Source organism: Rhinopithecus roxellana, chromosome 14 (assembly GCF_007565055.1).
Source record: "Rhinopithecus roxellana isolate Shanxi Qingling chromosome 14, ASM756505v1, whole genome shotgun sequence".
NCBI classification, from domain to species: Eukaryota; Metazoa; Chordata; class Mammalia; order Primates; family Cercopithecidae; genus Rhinopithecus; species Rhinopithecus roxellana.
Genome location: NC_044562.1, coordinates 133,074,531 through 133,100,880, shown reverse-complemented (window position 1 = coordinate 133,100,880; position 26,350 = coordinate 133,074,531). Strand labels below are relative to the sequence as shown.

At 42.3% G+C, this 26,350-nt stretch overlaps 1 protein-coding gene across 4 annotated transcripts in view; it reads left to right on the top strand.

Moving 5' to 3' along the window:
- CCDC93 (coiled-coil domain containing 93) overlaps positions 1 to 26,350 on the top strand; it is a 94,300-nt gene that overhangs the window by 22,562 nt on the left and 45,388 nt on the right. For 3 of the 4 annotated variants that reach the window (XM_030916364.1, XM_010362162.2, XM_030916366.1), the window contains 5 exons: positions 4,974 to 5,074; positions 13,050 to 13,086; positions 15,551 to 15,643; positions 15,931 to 15,981; positions 17,124 to 17,210. In XM_030916364.1, the coding sequence (XP_030772224.1) occupies positions 4,974 to 5,074; positions 13,050 to 13,086; positions 15,551 to 15,643; positions 15,931 to 15,981; positions 17,124 to 17,210 (369 nt within the window). The remainder of the gene's footprint in view (positions 1 to 4,973; positions 5,075 to 13,049; positions 13,087 to 15,550; positions 15,644 to 15,930; positions 15,982 to 17,123; positions 17,211 to 26,350) is intronic. The other variant, XM_030916365.1, reaches the window with a different exon arrangement.

The following is a 26,350-nucleotide window of genomic DNA, read 5'->3' as shown; positions in this document are numbered from 1 at the left end:
GCATGATTTTTTTTTCAGTTATTTTTCTTTTGTACTAATACTGTTGTAATAAGAATGAAAAATTAGGAAACGGAGAAAGGCAAAAACTAAATCACCCATGTTATCACCAGCCAGGGATAACCACTGATATTGCAAGCAGGAAATAGAGTTGTGAATATCTGTATGAAGACTTAGAGATTGCAAAAAAAAAAAACAACAACAACAACAAAAGGCACTGTACTATGTATTCTATTTTGTTGCTTGCTCATTTGTTGCTTGCTTATTTTGCTTAGTGATATATTGAGGAAATCTTTCCATGCCAATAAAGGTACCTCCATAGCATTTTTAGTGGCTGTAGATTATTCATTGTGTGGAACTAGTTCAGCTACATACGGTTTATATCTCTCTCTCTTTTTTTTTTTTTCACTTGACCATTACGTAGGACATCCTTGTAGCTAAATTTATTCTTTTATCTCTAATTATTTGCTTAGGATTTATTCCATGAAGTGGAATTGGTCAAGATTATACCTAAGGCTTTTAGTACTTCTTGCCAGATTGCCAGGCAGAAAGGCTGCTGTGAACTTTATCATCCGAACCTATGATGGGTGCATTCTTTTTTTATCTTGGCTTCATTTTTCTTCCTTTGGGAGATTATTCCCAGTACCTGCTTTCTTCTTTGAAGTATATTACTTTCTTCTCCCTATCTCATTTGCACAGAATAGCTGGCTGCTTTCTAGAAAGCCTGCCCAATAGGAGGTGGTATTTTTCAAAGGACATAAGGAATGGAAACTACCACCTTCCACTTTCACATCATAATCATAATCAGCTCCTCTGTCTCACGTAGTGTGCTGTGACACAGCTTCCTCCTCTGAGCTGTCAGCCCTCCACAGCCGTGAAGTGTCTGTCCTGTGCAGTGAGGTCTTTTACTCCCTCTTAACCTTGAATAACAGTGCCCACACTGTTTTACCCAGACCCAAAAGATATATTCATTTACTATTTGGGAGCATTTTTTTTGGTAGTGTAGACTTTTGTATGAGAATAGAGGGAACAGAGAAAAGGCTTCTTAGAGCTTCCAGACTAGTTGGAAGGAAGTGCTCTGTGGAACTTACTGGATCATCTAAGAGACTGCCATTTAAAGTTACCACTCCAGTGTGTTCTTCCATAGGGAATGCTGTGAGGAAGTCCTTTTCATTCAGCTTGTAAAATATAAATGTAATGACCTAAGTAAAACAATGTTAGTAATAATACACATCCATATGTATGTGAATATGTATATATATTAGCCCTTACTGTGTGTCAGGTACTATTAAATATACTGATTAGTTTATTTTCATAGCAACTCTACTTATACCTAATATACAGATGGAAAACCACAGAGGTTAGAGTAACTTGCCTCAAGTCAGAGAGTTATAGTAAGCAATGGAGCAGGCATTAAAACTCTAGCTTGTTTGACTCCATGTATTCATTCGGTAATATTGATTGAACACTTACTGCATGCCAGACCATGTTCTAGGAGCTGAGGCAACAGTAGTGACATTCCAGCTAGTGAGGAGTTTGAGGGCTGATCCGGAAGAACGACCTGACTGCGAGGTGGCAGTAGCATATGTAAGCTTTCTTTGGGTGATGCTTTGACAGGTTTGCTTGCAGGGTAGAGGAGTCCCTTACACCATGAGATCATCCGGAAGCTTGGATGCAAGGGCCACATCCAGAGTGGGAGGTGAGGAAAGGAACTCCCCAGGATCACAGAGGAGGCTCATGTGTCTTGGCGATGTTGCTCAGCATCACACAGGGAGTCTGTGGTCAGAGACCTATGAAGAGCCCCAGTGGCTTGAGGTCTACCTAGCCACAGGGTTTATCCTATCTATGGTGAGAAAATGCCAGCACTTTTGAAGGGTTTGCAAAGCAGGCAGGCTCTAAATGACAAAAAGTCTGATTATTTAGGCTATATAAAAAACATTTTGATATGTAAAAATTTGAGTTTGTGCTGGTCAGCTTTTGAGCCAATGGGTGTCAGTCTTCTGTGAAGAAGTAAACAATGCAGGGACCATGTTTAGCTCATTTATATAATACAGCAATCTTATTCTTACCCACCAAGTCGTACTGTTCAGTGCAGACTCAAGGAGACCTGAGTTGGGGCTGGTGCTGTACCTCAAAGAGCAGAAGATATATACTTACATAGCAGAGCTCAGGTAAAAGAGAATGGAATAACAAGGGTGAGGGGTGTCACTGGAGAAGATTCTACAGAAATGATTGCCATCCTTCTGTCTTTCATCGTTTCTTTCAGTCAATACCCAGGCACTTCATTTTTGTTGTTGTTTTATTAATGTGAGAATTTTGGAGAAACATTTATTTGTCCCATTTATAGTAACTTTTATGAAATCTTTCAGCACATTGCACTTGGCAGTGAAAACATCTATGGGGTCCCTTTAGGTGAAAGGCAGAATTACTGACAGGACACATAGGCTAAGTAAGATGGATCTGTTGGAGTTGGGTTTGGGCTGTGTGGATGAGCTGTTAAGGTCAGTGGAAAGTATTGCTTCCTGTTGAGTTGGGCGTGGGCTGGCCCACTGGAGGTTTTGACTGTAGAATGCCATATTGGTGGTGGCTGTTTTGCTGCCTGTTCCATTATTTCAGTAAAAAAGTTGTCTGCGGTAATCATGAGGGAAGCAATCAGGGATTTGCTGCAGACACTGCCATGGTGCTGTGCCGTTCTACCTCCCTTCCCTGTCTTGAGGACTGTGAACTCAGAGTAATTACTCTGACAGGTGAACCTGACTTGTAACCAGACCTGCAAAGTAGAGCTCTGACTCTCACAGTGCAAGAGTTCTCTGCTTTACAAAAGGGTCAGCTTAATTTTTTTAACCCTGTGTGTGTGCCTTTTACCATCTGCAAATATATATAATTTATATGTATATATATAATTTATATATATAAATTATATATATATATATATATCAGAACCTAGATAAAGGGTGATGAAAGTAGAGGTGTGAGACATTTTGCAAAGTGCTTAAGTGTCTCAGTTCTGGAGTCATCCTGTTTTTATCACTTACTGCCTTTTTCACCATCAGCAAGTTTTTTAACCTCTGTGTGCCTAAGTTCGTCTACAGAAGATAGCAAGGATAACTACACTCATAGATGTGGGGATCAAATGGGCAGCACAGATATAGCAGAATGTGCCTACTATTCAGTAAGTGGTAACTATTACTGTTGCTACCACTATTAATGACAGAAGGATAAATTGATTTTCTATTCCTTTTTAAGAGCACATCATGTAAAGCATGGTATATTTTTTATTAATCTCAGACTTTAAATTTTTTATGGAATTATGTTACCAAGTCAGTATCTTTACAGAATTAAAAGAACACAAATGAAGAGACCCTGGGAGCATCCTTCAAGATCTGTTAGCTTCGTTTTACAGATGCAGAAACTGAGGCCCATTGAGGGGAATTGCCTTTCTCAAGGTCATGCAGCTGATTAGTGGCAGAGATAGGACTGGACATCAGTATTCCTGACCCCTGTTGATTTAAAGGGTGACTTAGCAATAGCTCTTTATAGTTGGCCTGTAAGGCCCTGACATTTAGGTTGTATTACTTCAGCAGACCATTGTTGTGATCCATGTGGCAGCTTCATATTGCAGAATGAGTCTTGTGAGAGGGCTAGCTGAAATGACTGGTGGGTGGCTAGAGTGGCAGTATGGGGCAAGTTAGTGTCAGGGACAAGCCTTGAAATGAGAAACCAGGTTACCTAGGGTCAGGCCTCATAGTGTCCCAGGGATCTTGGACAAATTTTTCAGTGTCTGCTTCCTCAATAGTAAAGTGAAGTTAGTGGTATGTGCCCTGTCTCTGCTTCATAGTGTGGTTTATAAAATGTAAAAGAAAGGTGAGATGTATATGAAGTTTTATACTTTTACATGGAAGGAATAATTCACAAAAGCCAACAATGTCATTGTGTGGCGGAATAAAAGGTCCTTTTAGCCTTTTAGCTGTTGGTGTCAGTATGCTCTTGTTTTGGAGTCAATCCTTTTTTTTTTCAGAAGAATCCAATTTCTTGCCTTGGGTTATTGACTCTTTCAGTTGTAACTAAGGATAATAGCAGTTAAGCTCAAGCTGTAATAGTAGAGCTCATTGGAAGCCAAACCAGGCACAGTAACTGACACCATGTAAGCTGATTCTATTTTGCATCTCCCTGTAAGTGTGTTTTATGTTATTTATAGCTTCCTATTCATGTAGGCACCAGCAGTAAACTGGGGAATATTTGTGGCAGGAATTTTTAAGAACAACTTTAGCATCATCTCAGGTCCTGATCCATTTCCTTTTCTACAAAATTGTTTGAGATTATATAGTATATGTTACAGAAAGAATGTTTTTCTGTATGCTCGAAACTGTATACTAAAGTAAAATAATAAAGTTAACCAGAATTATCCATGGGGAACAATTGCAGTTAAAATAAAATGCAGTGTCTGGAAAAACCTGATAGTAGTGTTTTTTGTGGTGATGTCCAGGTAATGATTAGATGCAATAAACCCGGGTAGTAGGGAAGAAGAGAGATGTGGGGGTGAGCAGCCCGAATACCTTGCTGGCATAGCAGCTGCCTACCTGCACCCAGAGCCCTGAGCAGATATTACTAGTGTATTATTTGACAGCCAACTTAGTGTCAAGAAGGACATTCATTTGGGGTAGAATGGCAAACCACTTCATCTGGGGCTGAAGACTTGCATTTATTGATCATTTACTACATGCCACGTATTTCGTTTAGGATATATATGTGTGCATATATATAATTTTAGAATATACCCCATGGTAGAGGAAGAGCTTACAGTGAGCCGAGATCATGCCACTGCACTCCAGCCTGAGCGACAGAGCAAGACTCTGTCTCAAAAAAAAAAAAAAAAAAAAAAAAAGAGAATATACCCCATGGCTGGAGGCATCCAGCAACCAATTCAGGAGGAGAGCCTTCTCACACTCAGTAACTTGGCTGTCTCATCCACTTAGGAAGTGTACAAGCCCCGTCGGAAATACAAACGCCACCAGGGAGCAGAGGAGCTGCTTGATGAAGAATCTCGAATCCATGCTACGCTTTTGGAATATGGCAGGTAATGAGTGGGACCCAGTCTAGGTGTCTCTTTTAAAAGAAAAGCTAATTTAAGTTGCTTCATTTGGATTAACTTGACTGGCTTCTACCTGATTAAGTTTCTGCTTTCAGCCATGAGATTTCCAACATCAGGGACTTTTCTCTGGTAATGAATTACCTGTTTCTATGGGCATCCTTTGTAATTCCTCTCTGGAAACGTGCACCTGGCTCTGCCCTCCTTTGGGAGTTGGGGTGTTCCAGGAATTTACAGAGGCTGAGGTACTCTGTCCTTCATGCCCCTGCTATTTGTTAAAATCTTCAGGTAAATGAAAGTAATGAAAGCAGTTTCAGTGATTTCACTTTAAGTGTTAGAATAATAATTTCAGTTTCCTGTGAATATTGTCCTAACTAGGAAAATGAAGAATTTAGAAGTAGTTTTGTCGCTTCTTAAAAACATCTCTAGTTAAAAAAAAAAAAAGTCTTATTTTATATCCTTAGTTTTAACTTAAAAAAAATGCAAGGACATGCTTCTCCCCATTGACTTTTTTGGTTGTCACTGGGTATTAACCTTCTTTTACGTCATGCATTCTCTTCTTAGGGTAACTGATTCCTTGATGTGAGTAAGTCTCCTTGTGCTTCCTTTGTGTTGGGAGAGGCTCCTGTGTGCTGCTCTGCCTCACAGCCCAGCCCTTGTGGGGTGGCTGGAACTAACTGCACTGCCACTGGCATTTCCCTAAGTGAGCGTCTGATGGCTTTGCCTGCCCTCTAGGGTACTGGAGAGAACCAGTGGGAAATTAGGCTTAATTTTTCTAGTTTCCAAATGGAAGTGTATGCAATTGCTTGTGTTTTTTCGTTTTTTGTTTTTTTTTTTTTTTTTCCTTAGAATAAAAACTAGTCTGTTTCAAAGGAAATTGAAGTAGTTCTGGCCCTAGGCTGTGTGTGATGGCTGCCCCCACAGTTCACTAGTTGCTACTGTGAATTGAATGCCTCCTCCAAGTCAGGCATCACCCGGACTAGCTATGTACTGAAAATGCCAAGTAACTTGTTAGCAGTTATTAATGATGATTGATTATTAAGAATTTAAAGACAGCAACAACAGCCAAGTGAGGACCCTTCTAAACATGGGGCACTGTGCTAGTGGACGGGTTGTGTGCTCAGGAAGCCAGCCCTGGGAATCGTGACAGAGTCTCTCTAGCCATGCCCACCTGCAAGTGAGCAGGTGAGGCTGCACAGCTCTGGGAGAGCCAAAGCTGGAGAGACAATCTCTGTGGGTGTCACGTGTCCCAGAATGAAGAAGTTCTTGGGAGAATGTAGTGGATTTTGTGAGTTTGTATTATTTATGTGTCCATTTTTTCCATCATCATGGAAAATCGAATTTTCCTGAGGATGAAAAGGAGTTAGAAATTCAGTAAATTGTCCACCTCGCTGAGACCAATGTTGACAAAATTTCAGAACATATTCTTGTTCTGAAATTCTCAGGTTCAAATGGGATCTTTTGCATATACGTTGTAGATGGTAGCTAGTATCACCATCTGAAGGCTGGGAAAGTTCAGAACCTCCCTGCCTGTCCTCAGGAGTGATTGATGCTGTTTAAGGTGAGAATCTGGCTTGACTCTCTTTAGGAAAGGAAGCAAGACAGATTTTGCATGACTCTTTTCAAACTCTGTGAGAAAAAACAGTGTCTTGATACCAGTCCTGGTTCCTGTTGGTATGGTCATGCTGACTTCTGCTAATTTCTAAGGCTAGGGTGGGCATTTCCTGAAGGTTTTAGGTTGTTGGGGTTTTCTTGGGTGGGAGAGAGATGTTACTTTGTTTTTTTTTTTAGCTTTTTCGGCAAGGAGAAGGTAAGTTTGTGGCAGGTAGAGTAGTGGGTACCTAGGACATTCTGATAGTATATTTAGCTCATTCTCCTCTTTGAGACTAATAATGACAATATTCAGAAAGGTTAAAAAATGACTTACTTAAGGTCATAAACTAATAAGAGGCTCAGACTAGTACTTCAACTAAGGTGTCTGGAACTCCAAAAGCATGTCATTTTCATTGTCTGCAAATACTGTTTGTGCCTTCAGTGAGAGTATATTTTTAGGCTCTGAGTTTTAGAAGGACTGACCATGTCTGTTCTTTGGTCTGAAACTAAGTAAGAAGAGAATAGTTATTAAAACTCACAGAGCAAATCAGATCAAATGTACAGGCCCCAGCAAGTGTGTGTTCTATTCCACCTCCCTGGGAAGGCTACTCCCTTCCTTTCTGGCAGTCTGTTTCCTCTAGGTTCTGTTCAGCACTCTCCACTGCATGGACATCTTTCCCATTAAATGAGGATTGTATGACAATATATGTGTGTGTATATATATGTATATAATTTTGAGCAGTTTGTTCAATGTAGAAAACACTCAGTAAATGTTAACCACTAGCCGCTGTCATCATTCTCCTTATTGTAATCATCATTATTAGCAGCAACAGTTTTCAGTTTTCAAATGCCCTCACATATGACCATTTCCCCTTACAATTCTCCTTGTGCTTTTGTGCTTGTGCATGAGTGAAGAGGGGAGCTTCCCCTTGGCCCTGTGAAGGTTCACCAAAAATGAACTGACAAAAGGCAGATTAACAGGAGAAAATGGCACACATAATTTATTATTGTATGGAGGAAAACCACAGAAGTGTGACTACCCAGTAACCCAGTGATGTCCAGATGCATATATATCCTTCTTCACAGGGGAAAGGCAGATGGGGAAATACGCCAGTTTGAGGGGTAGTAAATGATGTTTTGGGGAAATGAATCAGACGATGGTTAATAAATGACTGTCTGGAAATTGAATGGGACGGGAAACAGACCATGGTTTGGGTTCTAGGTATGGTATTTAATTTTCAGTCTCTTACTCTGTGGTAGATAATGAGATTTCAGGGAGTGGATGGAAGACACTTGTGTTTTCTTTAATGGGTCCAGTCTTTATATAGATGAGAGAAAACACCGTGTTCTAACATCCGACCTTCAAGTGCCTTTAATCCAAGTTATTCAGCATATTAGGGTGCCATATTTGGGGGCAACAGCCCTTGGACTCCTTCACTTATTACCCCTCACGCTAGCCCTCCCTCTAGCACGTGTATGGGAAGTCTCACCCTCTGGCCTTTTTCTCCCCAGCCCCTGTCAAACAAGGCTGGCCCCCTGGGGCCCCAGGACTCACTTTGTTCCATCTTCCCTTCTCCTTTAACACTGCGGCATTCCTGACTTCCTCACCCACCCCCCACTGCAGTGTGGCATCACTGCTTTAGGAGTCCAGATCCCCCTGCCAGTGTTTCTATTTTCTACCTTATCTTACGTCTTGTCAGAGGGAAAGTATTTTGACTTCTAGAGCAAGAAGGTCTGAAATCAGTGTTTCTTCCTTGGGGTTGAAGGTCATTCATCAGCCTTACACGTGTACCACGGTGCCCTTTGGCTTTTAGATCCGCATTCCATCTTCTTCCCCCTATTTTGACTCTTAGTTGCTTAAATAAAGGTGAATTATGAGCCTCGTTAACTATGCTGAAAGCCTTAAGGACTGTTTATATGTTAAAAAGCATGTTTGGGTATATTTTTCTAAGTGTTAATGGTGTTAGGAAAACAAGACTCATAGTTTTGATTTTGAATGTAAACAAAATTGCACACCTATAATATTTCAATTTTATTATGAATTCAGTCAATTTTGAGAGGCTAACTTAAGCACCTAACCGTGCTATGAAACTGCTACTCTGGGGAAATGCATTTTATGTGCTGTATATTTGACTTGGAAGAGGAGGTTTGGAGCACAGCCTCCAGAATGCTGGAGTTAGCCTGTTCCTCGGTATTCAAGGCCTAACTTTGAGTTGCCTAGAATGACTTCAAGGCAACTCAAAATTAGGCCTTGAATACCGAGGAACAGGCTAACTCCAACATTCTGTAGTTAGTAAATAAAATATGACGTATCTCTCCCAACCTGTTTATATCTCCGATGACGATAAGGCCTATGACATGCTCATAAAAGGTATTTAGTAAATTCTTGTCAAATGAATAAAGAACAGAGTTCACAGTCCTTAGTATTTAGGGCTTTTTATGTCCCTATTTTGTTTTGTATTCCAAACAGATAATGTCTTAGTTTGGCCTGAGATAATTGTTCTTAAAAGTTAGTTTGTTTTCTAGAATTGTAGTGTCCCCTATGGTAGCCACTAACTATATGTGGCTATTGAGCAATCAAAATCCAACAAGTGTGGCTCAGAAACAGATTTTTGATTTTAATTAAGTTAAATTTAAATTTTAAGATTCGTGCTTGATTTACTTAATGGAAAATGTTTATCTTTGGAATAACTTGGGCATGTGAACCTACTAACCTACTAGTTTAAAAATTGTATGCATGTCCCTCTTTATATTTCTTTTGTACTGTGCTGTTCTAAATGTACATCCTTGATTTAAAGACCAGGTCCTATGTCTAAGGTATGAAGAAGTGAACTGGATGATGGGAGGGGCTCTCTGGTGCCAACAGTGTAGGTAGCAAGAATCGATGAGTCAGAGCCAAAGAAGAGGAATGCAGGAGCAAATTGAATCATGTGGGACTGCAGATCAGAGCTGGCACTTGGGGGAAACGGGCAGGGCTGACAGGAAAAGAGGAAAGGGAGGCAGTAGTTAATAGGCAGTTAAGAACAGAGCTTTGTCATGGAAACCTCACTACTTTGTGACATAGATGAGGCCTTTAGAAAAATCACATGGACTCTTCATTCATGCAGCAACTATTGATTGAGTGCCTACTATGTGGCAGACACTGAACTGCCGGGCAGTGGGGATACTGAAGTGAGTGAAACTGTACATGAATATTTATAGTGGCACTGTAAATATATTGCATAATATATTGCACAATTATGAATTTAGCAATTCATAATTGCTAAAAAGTAGAAACAACCCAGATGTCTATCAGCTGATGAAACAAAATGTGGCTTACCCATATAATGGGATATTATTCAGCCATAAAATGGAATTAAGTAGTGATTCATGCTTCAACCTGGATGAACTTTGAAAATATTCTCATGAGTCAAAGAAGCCAGACACAAAAGACCACATATTGCTTGATTTCATTTCTATGAAATCTCCAGAACTGGTAAATCCAGAGAGACAGAAGGTAGATCAGTGGTAGACAAGGGCTGGGAATAGGGAAGAATTGGGATTAACTGCCAATAGTAACAGAGTTTCTTTTTGAGGTGATGGAACTTTTCTTGATTTCCATAATGGCGATGATTGCACAACATAGTGAATACACTAAAATCCAGTGAGCAATACACTTTAAAATGGTGAATTTTATATTACATGAATTATAAGTCCGTTTTTAAAATATTTTTTAAAAGTGAATGAAGCAGATTTCGTCCTCTCCAGGAGCTCGACAGAAAGGCTTAGAGGATTACTCATGGCCGATAATTATGTTCACCACACAATGAGTGCACTGGCTCTCACAGCAGCTCACATCTGGGGGGCTAACGTAGTTTTGGTGACTTAGAAGAGTCTTCCCAGAGCCTCTGTCTTTAAGGAGGAGTAGATTTGTCCTGGGAATCAAGTCACTCAGATTTGGTTGTTTACTTCCTTATTTGGAAAATCTGTGAAGTCCCTGGGCCTTAGATAAGGACCTTATGTGTTCTGCCCTAAAAGTCTCCACAGACTAAAGGCATAAAACAGGAAGGATGAATACTCAAGATGCAAGGACACTTCTATAGGAGTGGGACACTTGGGCAAGACCGTGTATTATTCAGGGTTCCCTGGTTGAGAAAACAGTACTCTCCCACTAGTTTCAGCAGAAGGGACTGGTTACAGGGCCAGATGAGAACTAGGCTGATCCAGGGTCAGCTCTCAAGCTTCACATGAGAACTGGAGCCCCAGGACGCTGCTTCTGCCTCCAAAATCAGGAAGCTAGCTCGCACCCTGTAAGATTAGGAAGCTAGTGCTATAGTCGTTTGACAAGGAAGGAAACCATGCTGCTTCTGTCAAATTAGGGAGCTCTGAAAAACCAAGAAGCCACTGTGATAGCTGCTAGCCTCAGAACCTGGTTGTTTCTACTGTGATCCACACCAACACAATGGATCCCTTATGCTTCCCTCTTTCCTCCTTTAACTGTTCCATATTCAAAACTCTAGCAAATGCATCTGATTGGTGGAACCTGAATAGTATTCAGAACTCTAGGTGCAAGGGAGTTTGGAAAATAGTCTGTTTTCCAGCCTCTGCAGTACTGGAAGATGCACTGGATATTAAGCCAGTCCACGGAATCTGCCATAAGGTCCTTTACAGAATTCGTGTGGATAGCCAAAATTTAACCTTGGTCTGCTACACTTTGGACCTATAGGTTTATTTCTAAAGGGTGGGCACACTGCCCAGCAGTGAGTTTTTGGTCTCCCCAGTTATTTGACAATCTGTTGCAAGGCCAGATGATACTTTTGGCTTCTTGATTTTCACATTTTTTTCACTTATGTTTAGTTTGTTCAGCGAATATTGGAAAAACCAAATGTGAAGGTAGAATCTTTGCCCTCAGGAGAATGATACAGATATGTAGCAGTTGCACATAATCACCATCTGGGAAGTGAGAGGAGCATGAACAGATGCAGGGATGGGCAGGCCCGGCTGAGCACATGTGCATGGGGGATGCTTCACAGGGGAGGAGGCTTTAGAGCTGAGGGGTGAAGGCTGAATAGGGAAGCGGGGGAGAGAAGGGAACAGCTTAGCGTGTGCAGAGCTGTCTGTTCAGGTAGTAAGTGTAATAGGAACACAGAACATGCTGCTGGTGGTGAGATGAACCAGTTGTTAGGCTGAACCATGGAAGAGAGGCTTTATGAGGCTCCTGAGGAGGTTCTGTTTTCTCCTGAGGGAAGAGGCCTGCCATTGATACATGTACATCAGGCCAATGCAGAAGTTGGACAAGGAATGGGCAGGAAGAGTGTGGGGAGTGAAGCTGGAGGACCAAGACCAGGTGAGCACACAACCCAGAAGTGAGGCATGCAGAAGCGAGGCAGAGAGTAGCCTTTAGTTTGTTCTTTATTTTTATTTATTTGTTTTTGAGACAGAGTCTTGCTCTGTCACCCAGGCTGGAGTCCGGTGGTGTGATCTCGGCTCACTGCAACCTCCGCCTCCTGGGTTTGAGCAGTTCTGGTGCTTCAGCCTCCCGAGTAGCTGGGATGACAGGCATGTGCCACTATGCCTGGCTAGTTTTTGTATTTTTAGTAGAGATAGGGTTTTACCATGTTGGCCAGTCTGGTCTCGAATTCCTGAGGTCAGGTGATAGGCCGGCCTCAGCCTCCCAAAGTGCTGGGATTACAGGTATGAGCAACCACGCCGAGCTCAATTTGTTCTCCTTAAATGTTTGTATTAACTTTATTTTCTTACCAATCACTTAAAAGTGTATGAGGCTGGGTGGTTTGCATTTTGCTTTTTGAATGGTTTTTGCATTGTTATTCTTGCATTTTTAAAAAACATAGATTAATTAGAGCCAGAAAATAAACTACTTGAAACTGAATTGAGTTTGTGTGTTTCTTTGAATTTAAAGTTGTGTGAAGTGAGTACACATTATTGGCATCATGCTTGGATTATGTTTGAGAATAAAAAGTGTGCTATCTAAGTTACGGAAGTAGCCATTAAAGTGCATGTTTGGCTTAAGGAAACACATTTACATTTGTTTATATAGATATTTTTAAGGCTTTTAGCTTAAACTGTGGCTCTGAAATGCAGTTCCTGATTCAAAGAGTCATGATTGCACTTAAGGGAAATGTTGCACTCTATACTGTCTGAGAGTTCCAATTTACATTATAGTATTTGCATAGCAAGTAGGGTGGCTGGCCCTGTATTCAAAAGACAGTGGAATATGTTTGTAATTTAGGCACTTGTAACATTTTCTCTAGTCACCAAATGGCATAAATTCTCTTGATGCTTTTCATGTAAAAAGTCAACCAAAATGCATTTGACTGAATTTATTGTAATTTTTTGAGTAGTAATTAAACTCCTTTTTTGTGGTCTTCAGGAGATATGGATTTAGCCGCCAGAGCAAAACGGAGAAGGTAAGAAAAACATTGATAATAGGAGAGAATATTTGAGAGATGGAATTGACTCCCTTCACCTCTAACACTCACAGGATAGGCAGCTTCCTGGGAAGCCCAGGAAGGGGATGTGGCAGGGCTGCTGCTGCCCAGGCCCTGATTCCCGGACAGGCTGGGATAGCAGGGATGTGTGAGCTGCCTTTGGCCCTTGCATCTCCGTCGTGGCTTTTCTAGCTTGCCACCTCTGCAGATTGGGGAGCAAAGCAGCAGTCTCATCCTGGGGCTGGAAATGAGGGGTGATTGAAAGTTGTGGCCCAGGGTCAGTCACCTGGGGTCTAGTAGCTCTACACTATGAAGATGAAGTCTACTGCCAGGGCTCCCAGAGCACTCCTCATCTGAGGTGAGAGACTCTGGACAGATGTGAACAGGATGTTAGGTAGAGCACAGCTGTGAATTACAGGCCTGCCCTCTGTTGAAACAACTAGTCATGGAAGAGCCAGGTAAGTCAGGATGGCTTTTCTAACTTCACAAAGGATGCCCAAAGATTTCTGTTAATTTATGTGTTTATTAATGATGCTTCACTGTCAGCAGCAGGGCAGGTACATAAATGTTATGTTGCTAAACCCTTTCGGTGTTGCAGGCTCTATGTTAAGGACTCTATATGTTTTCAGTTACTCCCTTGAACAGCTCTATGAGGAGGATACTTATTTCTGCTTTTTAGATCAGAAAGCTAATGCTCAGAGAGGCTCAGTGATTTGTCCAAGGTCACATAACTCTGAAGTGAATAAATAAGAATCCGAACCCAGAGATCTGACATCAAACCTGTGCTCATAGCCACTGCTTTCTAAATAATAAAGTGTCAGCTAAAGTGGTCAGTGGCCTCTTAAAAAGATCTGTTATTAACCTCTTTTCATTCTCCACCTGATCCCCAGATTTCTTGAACAGTACACACTCCCCCTGCTGTTCCCCTGTCACCCACTCCACTGTACAGCTCCCCCAGGCTCCCCCTCTGCCTCCTGTGGTGACTGTTGTCTCAATCACTGCAGGCACCAGCAGTGGCTAAGAGTACCGTTCTAAAGCCAGACTGGCTGACTTAGGACCCCAGCTCCTCCATTCACGGAGTGACTTTGGATAATAATCATTGTACCTGTCTCACAGCATTACTGTGAAGATTGAAATGTAAAGGACTTAGAATGAGCCAACACATAGTAAACATTTAATAAACATTATTATTATCAGTGTTAGTTATTGGTACTTAGTCATGTACTGATGATATCTTCTTTTTTTGTTTTCTCATTATTTTTTCCCCATTTGTGTTTTTTTACTCAACTGAGTAATGATACCCTGCAAAGCAGCATGTTTTCTGGATTTCATTATATCATGTTTTATCTGGTATATCATAAGGGTTTGATGTGTATATTTAATTTGATATGTAATTTAAGTCTGAAAAGATTGTCTTTATATATGACTGGGCGATTTGGTTATGATTGGAACAATCATGAAATGTCCCTGAAATTGGATTTAAATTGTACTTGTCCTGTCATTTTTATGTCAGACGGCACATTTGAATTAGAAGTCTCATCCCCTGTAGATGTGTCCAAGCAGTTAGGAGCTCAGAGTGTTCCCATGGGCAGTGATAGACTCGTTATAGAAAAACATCCTAGAGTTGGGATGGTCCAAGAAGGGCATTTGAGACCAAACCTCTCTTTTGACCCTAGAAGTTCTTAACATGCAGGGATCAGAGGTAAGCCTGAGGTCACCCAGCTGGTGGATGGCAGAGATAGAATTAAAACTTACAGCCTGTGATTGAGGAGGCAGCAGTTAATCCAGGGTGCCTTGAGTTTGATGTGTCATTTAAGGCCTGGGGCTGAGTCCAGAGCATGCTCCTTGATCCTTAGATAAGGCAGTTTTCATCCTTGTGACCAGTGGTATTCAAACTGTTTTGATTACTCTGAGCAGTAAACGGGTAATTTTTCATCATGATTCAGTACACACACACTAATACCACCAAAACAAAAATTTCACTAAGCGGTACTTAACCCCTCACTACAAAGCACTCTGGCATGTTCCATTATGTTAATTTATACAGATGCTAGTCGTACCTGCCAAATTACTTTTATGTCCCACTAATTGGTCTTAACAGGCAGTTTGAAGAAACACTCCTTTAGTAGTGATCTGCTCTTGAAAGTGTTAAAGGACAGGGAAGGCTGAGTCAGAGTGGAAGGGTGGGTCAGGCAAATGTGTGTGGCCTGAATTGAATCGGTGAGCAGTTGGGACGTGGAAACAGGCATTTGCCAGTTCCTGAAGCTTGACCTGCCCACCCTGTACTTGAGTGGAGGGTCAGGCCTTTGGCGTACCCACTGTCCCGGGGCGGTGCTGCTCTGCAGGTTTGTTTCTTTCACACTCATGCCTCTTGGCAGTATTGCCCTTTCTCTGCTAAGTCTCCAACTCCCGTGCTCAGCTGTTTTCACATCTTCCCTTGCAGGCTGAGGACAAGAAAACAGCGCTTGCAGCAGGGCTGTCAGCTACAGAAAAAGCTGATGCCCACGAGGAAGATGAGCTTCGAGCAGCTGAAGAGGTATGTGGTCCATGTAGGCCCTCTGAGGTTTCTGTGTAAGTCATTTTGGGAGAAATTGTACTCTTACCCCTAGCATTCCCAAATGGCCAGCACCTCCCACAGCCAGCTGCTGCAAGCAGGCCTTTCACACCTTCCAGTTTCCTTTTATCACCTGCCTTTGAGGCTCACATAAGACGAGATCAAGGAAGACACCCTTGGATATCACCACAAAGATCTGTGTAGGCATATTGCTTCTGTCTTACATGTTCAGAACCGCTCACTGCTGCTCCCATCCATTCTTCTTTCAGCAGCGTATTCAGTCGCTGATGACCAAGATGACCGCCATGGCAAATGAGGAGGTGAGTGGGAGTCGGGGAGGTGTGGGGATGGGGACTTGGCACCACCCTGCCCTGCTGGGGTCTTCTCCCAGAGAGCCCACCTTCTCCAGAACCCCCTGTCACCATCACATAGTGCCTCTTCCCCAGGGAGTTCCTTTTGGTAATCTGTTTTTAATGTCTCGTGTGTCATCCATGGGAACCTCTAGAAGGGAGACTTGAAGGACCCTTGTGAAAGCAGAATATTCCTGCTGGGAGGTTCACAGGGCTGTGGAAGAGCTGGAGCTGGCCCGCAAGTTATGCCTCATGCTGAGGCAGCTCTTGTCTTCTGCTTTCTTCCTCCACTATCTAGGTAGGAAGCAGGATTTTGAGATTATAGTTGGTCTTTCCAGAGCCTGTCCAGAAGGTATAGCCAAGTGTGAAAGAACTATTCTTTTTTTTTTTTTTTTGAGATGGAGTCTTGCTGTGTTGGCCAGGCTGGAGTGCAGTGGCACGATCTCTGCCTACTGCCAGCTCTGCCTCCCAGGTTCATGCCATTCTCCTGCCTCAGCCTCCCAAGTAGCTGGGACTACAGGCACCCGCCACCTCGCCCGGCTAATTTTTTGTATTTGTATGTGAAACATGGGGTTTCACCGTGTTAGCCAGGATGGTCTCAATCTCCTGACCTCGTGATCCACCCACTGCAGCCTGCCAAAGTGCTGGGATTACAGGCGTGAGCCGCCGCGCCTTGCCTGAAAGGATCATTATTTTTGAGGCCTGGGAAGACCTGTGGTAATAAAGAGATATTTTAAAGTTCTGAGATTCTTTGTCCTTTCCCGTGCTCTTCTCTATTCCCTATGTCCTAAGCCTGCCAAATCCCCTGCAGGCTCTGTTGGGTGGCCCTCAGGAGGTGAGACCTTAGGGTGGGACACAGAAGGGAAGAACCATTTTCCAGGGGTGCCCAGGGTCAGAGGAGGATCTAGCACCATCTGCTCAGTGATTCAGGAGGTAGCTGCGTGTTTGTCCTGAGGCTTCTTTCCTCCCTTCCTGTTGGTAATATGTGGCAAAGCCAAATTATTTTTTCCCCTGGGAATATTATCTGTTTTACCATAATAGAGTGTTCAGATTTTCCACTGCTGTGGAAGACAAGGCTTGGCCTTGAGAACATCCCCTCCATATGCTTGCAGAGCCGTCTCACCGCAAGCTCCGTGGGCCAGATCGTGGGACTCTGCTCTGCCGAGATCAAGCAGATTGTGTCCGAGTATGCAGAGAAGGTAGGTTGGGGCCCAGCTGGAGTCTGTGCCCCAGATAATGCTCCATGGCTTTGTTCTTCCACTTCCCTACCCCACTGCCCCAGCAGTGCTCTGTGTTCTCTTGTAACTCACCAGCCATGTTTGTCAGAAACACACTGGGCTTTACCATGCACAACCGGTTATCAGCACTTACCCGTTAGTTAAATTAATTTTGTTCTGCAGTGCCCACTTTTCTGTAAATTTAAAGCGAAAACCTGTCTCACAGAGCAGTTATCACATTTGATAAATTCATGCCTGAGGGTATGGGATGAGCATTTTTTCTTCTCTATGAGGCCTCTTATAACTTGGGCTCAGTTTGATGATTGGGCTGAGGAATGAAGCTTTGCCTCTTAGGAGATAAACCCCATAACTCAGCCAAATCCAAGGCAAAATTTTTTCTTCTACTTTTATTAAAAGAGTATAGAATGAAGAAAAGCCTGAAATCGTATTTCAGAGTTTGCTTTTTTTTTTCCATCCTAAGAAAAGGCAGGAGGACCTTGAATATTTCAGGGAGACGGTGATTAATCATTTTGCACATAACTGATTCTGGTCTGGCTGAGATGTAGTATCAGTAAAATCAGATTTACAGGACATTGTTGCACATCCCTCCTTCCCCAGCCCTGTCCTAAAATGTTGATGTCTGTTGAAGCATCCAGCTTTGCTTTCCTTTTCTCAGAATCTTTTACTACAAATTAGCTCTGCCCTGACTGTCTGTGACATATTCTTCTGAAGTGATTGCACAGGTGATATATAGCCAGAACTATAGGTGCACACCACCACACCTGGCTAATTTTTGTATTTTTTTGTAGAGACAGGGTTTCAACATATTGCCCCGGCTGGTCTTGAACTCCTGGGCTCAAATGATCCACTCTCCTTGGCCTCCCAAAGTGCTGGGATTAGAGACGTGAGTCACCACGCACAGCCCCTTTATCTTTTCCTGTCCATAAATTCCTCTCTGACCACATGACAGCACCAGAGTCTCTCTGGTTCGGGGAGTTATCGGATTCATGAATCATTCTTTGCTCAGTTAGACTCTGTTAACTTTAATATGTCTAAAATTTTTCTGGTTGAACATGGTGGCTCGTGCCTGTAATCCTAGGCGGGTGGATCACCTGAGGTCAGGAGTTCAAGACCAGCCTGTCCAACATGGTGAAACCCTGTCTCTACTAAAAATACAAAAATTAACTGGTCATGGTGGTGGGTGCCTGTAATTCCAGCTGCTTAGGAGGCTGAGGCAAGAGAATCGCTTGAACCCAGGAGGGAGAGGTTGCAGTGAGCCGAGATCGTGCCACTGCACTCCAGCCTGGGTGACAGAGGGAGACTCTGTCTCAAAAAAAAATAAATAAAATTTTTATAGTCAGGGAAAAAGTGTCCCCCAGTAATCTGGAGGTATTATCGGCTATAACACCCCCAAGACTTTTGGAAAACTGTTTTAAATGCCTAGTGCTGCCATTCATGGGAACCTCTGGGAAGGAGACTTGAAGGAGCCTTGTGCAAGCAGAATATGAGTGAGTAAAACAGCTTGGAATGTCTCAGGGTGAGATTCCTTTGTTTTCCCCACTCCCCCAAGTAAGTGCTTCTTAACGTGGGCTTTCTAGTCCAATCTCATAGAATCCAGAGTGTCCTGTCTTTCCATTTACCATCTAGGAAGGATGACACTGCTCAAAGTGTCATCTGAAATTTGACCAGAAAAGGGTGTTTATTATCCAAAAAGTACAAATGAAGATGTAATTGTGGAAAGAGTATTAATTCACTGTCTGAGAAGGAAGTGTCTTGGTTTCCTGTCAGCACACACACCTGAATGGCAAGAGTGTGCGTTTACACCTCCCCTTATGTTGCCACGTAGCGTTGCTGAATCCAGTTTTTCAGGGGGAAAAAAAAGGCAACTGGATAGAGCACGCACTGCTGTTTCTACAGGGAGCACGTAGGAGCTCTGATGATTGTAAGAGCAAAAGCAGGCGGGCAGAGCCCCCTGTGGTTGGCAGTGCATCTCTCTTTCCACCCACTCCCCTGCCTAGGACTCCTGAAGCTCACCTGACTTCCCCATGTACTCTGCATTTTGCACGTCTCCTTCTGGATCTCTCTGTGTCTTTATCTCCTAAGCCTTTTCTTCCTCACCCTTGACCAGTGATCTCTGTCCAACTCTGATGGATACATTCTGGTTTATCTGTTTATCTTGGACCATTCTCTACCTCCATTCCATTCTTCTAGAAAAGAGTGAAATTAGGGGTAATTTGGACAGGAAGCAATGCCAAGATTTTTTCTAAGGACATATATGCAGTTGATTCTTGATCAACACAGGTTTGGACTGTGTGGGTCCACTTACATGGGTATTTTTTCCCAACCAGATGTGTATGGAAACTACAGTATTCATGGGATGCAAAACTGGCGTATATGGAGGGCCAACTTTTCATATATGTGGGTTCTGTAGAGCCGACTGCTGAGTATGCACAGATTTTGGCCTATGCAAGTGGTTTTTGAACCAATCCCCCGTGTATACTGAGAGATGACTGTAGTTAAACTTCTGGTGGAGAAGTGGAGGTGTCAAACATTAGTTTATTGTGTTTTCATTGGGTAGGTAATATAGCATTAAAGCTGATGGTTTTTAAAAATTAAATTGCCTTTTATCCTATTCCCATACTGCAGTTATTTTACATTTGCATATTATTTTACAGTGTTTGTTCCCAGATCTTCATAGTTGTGCTTGGTTGCAATCATCATATATGTCTAAAAGAGGTAGGACAGTGAGTGAGTGCAGTGATTAAAAACACACCATTTGAAGTCATATCTTGGCTCATGTCTGCCTTTTCCATTTCCCAGCTGTGTGACCTTGGCCATATATTTAACCTCTCTTTGCTCTAGTATCTGCTTTATAAAATGAAAATAATATTATTTTTCTGACAGGTGTTGGGAAGATTAAATGAAACGTGACCAAAATGCCTCAAACAGTGCCTGGCACGTTATAACTCTTCAGCTATCGATAGCTTTATTTTCATTTTTGTAGTCTTCATTCTTTTTTGTTTTGTCGCATCATATCCTAAATATTTTCTAGCCTTCCTGTTTATTTTTATTTTTTTAAGTGTGTGTGTGCTTGTGTGTGTGGGTGGGTGTGTGTGTGTGATCTCACTCTGTTGCCCAGTGAGATAGGATCTCACTCTGTTGCCCAGGCAGAGTGCAATAGTACGATCTCAGCTCACTTTAGCCTTGGCCTCCCAGGCTCAGGTGATCTTCCCACCTCAGCCTCCCAAGTAGCTGGGACTACAGGCGCACACCACCATGCCTGGCTAAGTCTTGTATTTTTTGTAGAGCTGGGGTTTTGTCATGTTGCCCAGGCTGGTGTTGAACTCCTAGACTCAAGCCATCCTCCCACCTTAGCCTCCTAAAGTGCTGGGATTACAGGTCTCAGCTGCTGCGGCTGGCGGTTCCCATTTATTTTAATAATTACATAATTTATGTGTTAATACAGCACAATTCATTAAACTTGTTTTTGTTAGACACAATTTTAAGCTGTTTCTGTTTGCCATTGTGGATAATGTTGTGAAATGTGAGCAGATAGTTTCTGCTGAGAGAGTTTCTAGGTGTTGGATAATTGGGTTATGACTCCCTCTATGTGTTATAACTACATAAAATACTATCAGTGGTGAAGGGACTTCCCAGCATATGCCTTCAATATTTCCAGCTTTGATTTTTTGTTTGTCTAAATTGTTACATAGTTAACTATAAAACGGCATCTCTGTAGATCACTGAGATGATTGAAGATGCTTCTGTGTAAGTACACGTTACAGAGAACTCATCTAGTACCATATAACTAATAAGTTCTAGGTTTAAATACAGGACTGTTTACTCTGTTTTCTTCTCTGAATTGTCTGTTATAGACTATACTTGAGTAATGTGTTCCTTGTGAATTTAAAGTCTATATTTCAGATTTAAATATATTGTCACTGTGATGCAAGTATTTCTCAGGCACTTTATTTTACTTTTGTATTGTTTTTCATTATATACAAGGAATTTGTGCCTAAGTTGGTCAGTCTTGTTGTTGTTGTTGTTGTTGGTCTTGTTTCCAGATGAGAGATTCATTGTTTTTCCATGGATCTGGTAAAATAGTTAATGCATGTCAGCTGATCTTTTATTAATTATGTTTAATTCTTTAACCTATGTAGAATTTATTCTTCTTTAGCCTAAAGTGGGGCTCTGTCCTAGTTTTCCTGTTCATATCCACTTATCCTACTACTGTTTGTCAGATAATTTCTTTCTACTCATTTTGAGATACTCAATTCTATTTTTATGTCTTATAGCTAAACTGAGTATAGCCTCTTTCTTGTTTTATTGGTGTATACTTCTATTTTGTGCAAGTTCTGTGGTAAAGTCATGCATGGAGTTTTTGTTATTTGCTTGATTTGTTTTTGTTTTGTCAGTACTCTCCAGTCAAAGACCTAGTTGTTTTCAACAGGAACATATCTGGTTGAAAAAGTTGGGTGTATTGCTGCTTGTAGTGAGGGAGAACACATACCAATGGCAATCATGGGGCCTTTCAGTAAGAGGGTGTCAGAAAGGACTTAGTATACGATTTGGACTTACATAAGGTGACTTGAAGAAGGGTTCAAGGAAGTGGGCTTTGCTTTGTGTTCGATGCTGTAAGGGGGGGTGAGTCTGTCAATGAGCATCTTAATAAATCTTATCTCTAAGACATGGGGAAAATGAATCAAGGTTAAAGCTATGTATGCATGATAGCCAGTATAGGGAATATTTGGTCATTTTTGTGATTCGGACAATGTTTATGTTTTCGTCCATCATCAGACATACTCATAGTCATAGGGTGACCTTGTCTGGTATTGGTGTTCTTTGAAATTGTTTATGTTTTGTAACGAGGCCTGGTTATGAGTGCAAGCCAGCCTCCCTGCAACATCAATGCCTTGCTAATAGTACAAGGCTAGCTTTCAGATGTCAGGGGCTGCTTTTCTCGTTCTCACGTTGTTTGTGTGGTTATCTGCTATTGTGTGGCAATACTGCCACAAATGTAGTCACTTAACACATATTTATTATCTCACTGTTTCTATGGGGCAGCAGTTGGGCACAGCTTAGCAACACCCTCTGTGACTCTTACAACGCTGCAGTCTCATCTGAGGCTCTACTGGGGAAGGATTTGCTTCCAAGCTTACATGGTTTTTGGCAGCTTTCAGTTCCCTGCGACCTGCTCACTGAGGTCATCAGTTTTGCTGGCCGTTAGCTGGAGGCTACCCTTAGTTTCTTGTTACATGAGTCTGCTATCTTGCCACTTACTTCATCAAAGCTAGCAAGGGAGGGCTTCTCCCTGAGGGCAGGCATTATAGACTTATATAACATAATTATATATATGTAATCAAAAGACTGCCACTTCTCTGTGGCATATTCTTTTTTTTTTTTTTTTTTGAGACAGAGTCTCACTCTGTCGCCCAGGCTGGAGTGCAATGGCGGGATCTCAGCTCACTGCAAGCTGCGCCTCCCAGGGTTACGCCATTCTCCTGCCTCAGCCTTCTGAGTAGCTGGGACTACAGGCGCCCGCCACCTCACCCGGCTAGTTTTTTGTATTTGTTAGTAGAGACGGGGTTTCACCGGGTTAGCCAGGATGGTCTCAATCTCCTGACCTCGTGATCCGCCTGTCTCGGCCTCCCAAAGTGCTGAGATTACAGGCGTGAGCCACCGCGCCCAGCCCCTCTGTGGCATATTCTAAGGCACAGCTTCCATCCACACCCAAGGGAAAGGGGTTACACAAAGGCAGGTGTGCACATCAGCAGGTGGGAATCATGGGGCCGTTCTAGAGTTGTCCACCATGGTTTGCTTATTGGTCTTTTAATCATACTGCCACTGATTGGGCTGAAACTGGACACTGGCAATGCTGCCACCTTCAGGGTCTCAGTAATATACTTTGGAAGTAGAGATAGGGTTGAGGAATGCCCAGGAGGGAAGCTGTTGCTAGTATCTGAGAAAAAACTCACTTAGGCTGAGATCAGGACTTTTTTTTTTTTTTTTTTTTTTTTTTTTTGCTTTGTGAAGAAAGGGGACAGGATAATTTGTGGGGAGGATCAAGTGCAAAACGGATTTTGTGACCAAGGAATAAATCGAATAGCCTGCCTGGTATGAGTGTTTGGAAACTTGACAGGCACTGTGATATAAAAACGAGGTAATAAAACATGTGCAGACTTTTCTTTCACTGGTAAAGTTCACAAGTTTCTTATAAGAGTGTAACATAACATGTGTCTCAAAGTTCCTGAGGTATGTAACTCAGTTTAATATGGTTCTTGTAGAGCAGCAGAAAGAGGAATGTGAAGAAGCTTCCAGATACATAATTCATGAGTGTCCATAGACTCTAGGCTGAGTAGCTCCATCTGCCATTGTTTCCAAAGGGTAACACCCTTCCCTGAATGTGCTAGAAGAAGTACCACTGTGCTTTTGGTGTTGATGTCTAATATTCTCACTGCATCATAGCATTTATTTTTACAGGGAAGAAGAATCTATTACTATGACTTACAGAAAACTAAAATGCCTGACTGTCCAAAAAATGCTTCCACCCTACAACCCCCTAAGCTTCTGTAGGAGCCAGAAGAAAGAAAAGGAAACTGGGCCAGGAAAGATGCAAGGTCCCTGGAAGGGCGGGAAGGGACTTTCCCTAATGCTGCACACTAACTAACCATATACCATTTTGACCGCTGTAATACTTAGTCTGCCAACTAAATCATTCACTGGTCAACTTCTCCCTAAGACAGAATCTTGGAACATTTTGTAGCTCTAGAGGATATGAATATTTTATAGCTCTAGAGGCACAGATCTGTCTTGGGGAATCAGAATCTACCCTGAGTGCTTTCTCCATGGAGATTCTTTGTGTACCGTTATCTCATTTAGTTCTCAAATTTTTATTATTTTTTAATTCTACAAAATTATCTCATTTAATTCTTATAGACTGCCTTCTTGCTTATAATCCTCTGCCTTCCTCCATCATTATACTTATATGCAGTTGAAACTATCTGTTTATGTGGCTGTGGGCCACCTTTATTCTTGTTTGTAATCTGAGAGTCTCGCCAAGGGCCCGCCTGCCAGTGTTGGTGCTCAGTAAATGAGTACGTGATATTATATCCATATTTCAGGCAAAGTAATGAGATTACGTGACTTGTCCAGTGCCATACAGCTAATAAGTTCCAGGTTTGAGTACAGGACCGTTTGACTTTGCAACCTTTCTCCTTGGCTAGGTGGAGCATCCTTAGGGAAAAGCAGGGACAGCGTCCTTTACCATCCTTAGTGTCTGCCTTCCAGGCGTGGCTGTGACTGTACTTCCTTAGACTGTCCCACTATTCAACTGCCTACCTTGGGCTATTGGTAGGGCATACTGGGAACTAACCACTGGAAACTAGAAAAAGTGAAAATGGTACAGCTCAGCCCAGGCACTCACACACCATAAATCTAAGTTGCTGAAAGCTGTGGAAGTTTCTGTTTGGAGTATCTAAGTGACTCTTCATGTTTCTGGAGAATGCCACATTAATATGTTCTCATCCAGTTCTTTGAAGGGTAATATCCAGCTAGGCATGGTGGCTCATGCCTGTAATCCCAGAACTTTGGAAGGCTCAGGTGGGCAGATCACTTGAGGTCAGGAGTTTGAGACCAGCCTGGCCAATGGTGAAACCCCATCTCTACTGAAATAAAAAAATTAGCTGGGTGTGGTGGCACGTGCTTGTAATCCCAGCTACTTGGGAGGCTGAGGTGGGATTGGTAGCTTGAACCTGGGAGGCGGAGGTTGCAGTGAGCAGAGATTGCACCACTGCACTCCAGCCTGGGCAACAGAGAGAGACTTTGTTTCAGAAAAACAAGGCAGGAGGAGGTAATATCCTAGCCCAAAGAATGTCAACATCTTGATCTCATTTCCATAGCAAGGTGTATTTTAGATCATCAGGGGACTTGGAAAAAATGAATTTTTTTTTCTTAATGGGTTTTGGAAATTTTTCTGTCCAGCAATTAAGAAATTCTGGCACCATTGCCTCTGACCTTTGGATTCTGAGGATCATTCTCTGGCAATTAGTCAGAAGCCTGTGTTCTATCTTGAAGTCATATCTTTCCAGAGCACCTGGGGAATCTCGCCAGATAATTAGAGCTTGGGTATGGTCAAGGATGTACTTACGAAAAAAAACAAGGAAAGGGTCTCTTCTAGAAAAAGCAGACAGCCGCATTTGATTAGAGCAGATCTTGTCCCCATCTATCATGATGATTCTTATTCCACTTTATGATGCAGTCAGCAGAGAATACTGCCTCTTTAGTTCTGTCACTCACTAACTTGGACCCTGTGCCTTGTAAGCCTTTTGGGTGCAAGTAATAGAAATTCTACCCAGCATGTTGCTATAAGCATAAGGGAACCTTTATCAGCTCTCAGAACTGGAAGCCTTTCGGGGGACTCAAATGGCCCTGCCATATCCCTTTACCTTTGCTTCACTTTGTCTCTCTCTCTCAGCCTCATCACCTTGGAGGCCTGGCTGTAGACAGTTTCTGTCTTACTGCCCCCTCCCTCCATCAGTATATAAAATCCTAAGGAAGGACTCTCCTCTGTTTGTCATGGCTGAGGTCACAGATTTCTCCCCAGGCCCATTATTGCCAGGAGTTGGGTGTGATTGGCAGCCCCTCTGAACTAGAGAGAGTAGGAGACAGGGATTGCTTTTCTACCAACAAATGGGGGGACACACACGGTGGCTAGCATCCCCATAAGGCCTTCGTTTCCACTAGGCCCTCAGGAAATGTATTTAACAAAGTTGGAGGGAATTGCCCCTAAAGTATCAGTTGTTAATATATCCTCTGTCCTCTTAGTAGTTGCCTTCATGTTGTTATTTATCTACCCTGGGTTTTAACCCTTACACTTTTTCCAAATGTATGAAGTCTTACAAAAATATATTTTTAAATTAGCACAAGTTTTTTATATTTTAAGTCTTCAGCTTGGTTTTTTTTCTGCCAGAGAACTGATGGAATTGACCTCATAATCACTGTCATGTGAAAGAGTGATTAGATATATTTCTTCTTTCAGCAAACAACTATTGAGTAGATCCTACATCCAGGCAGTGTAAGGTGTAGGGGGCAGGGATTGCGTTACGCATGAGTCAGGGTTGCGG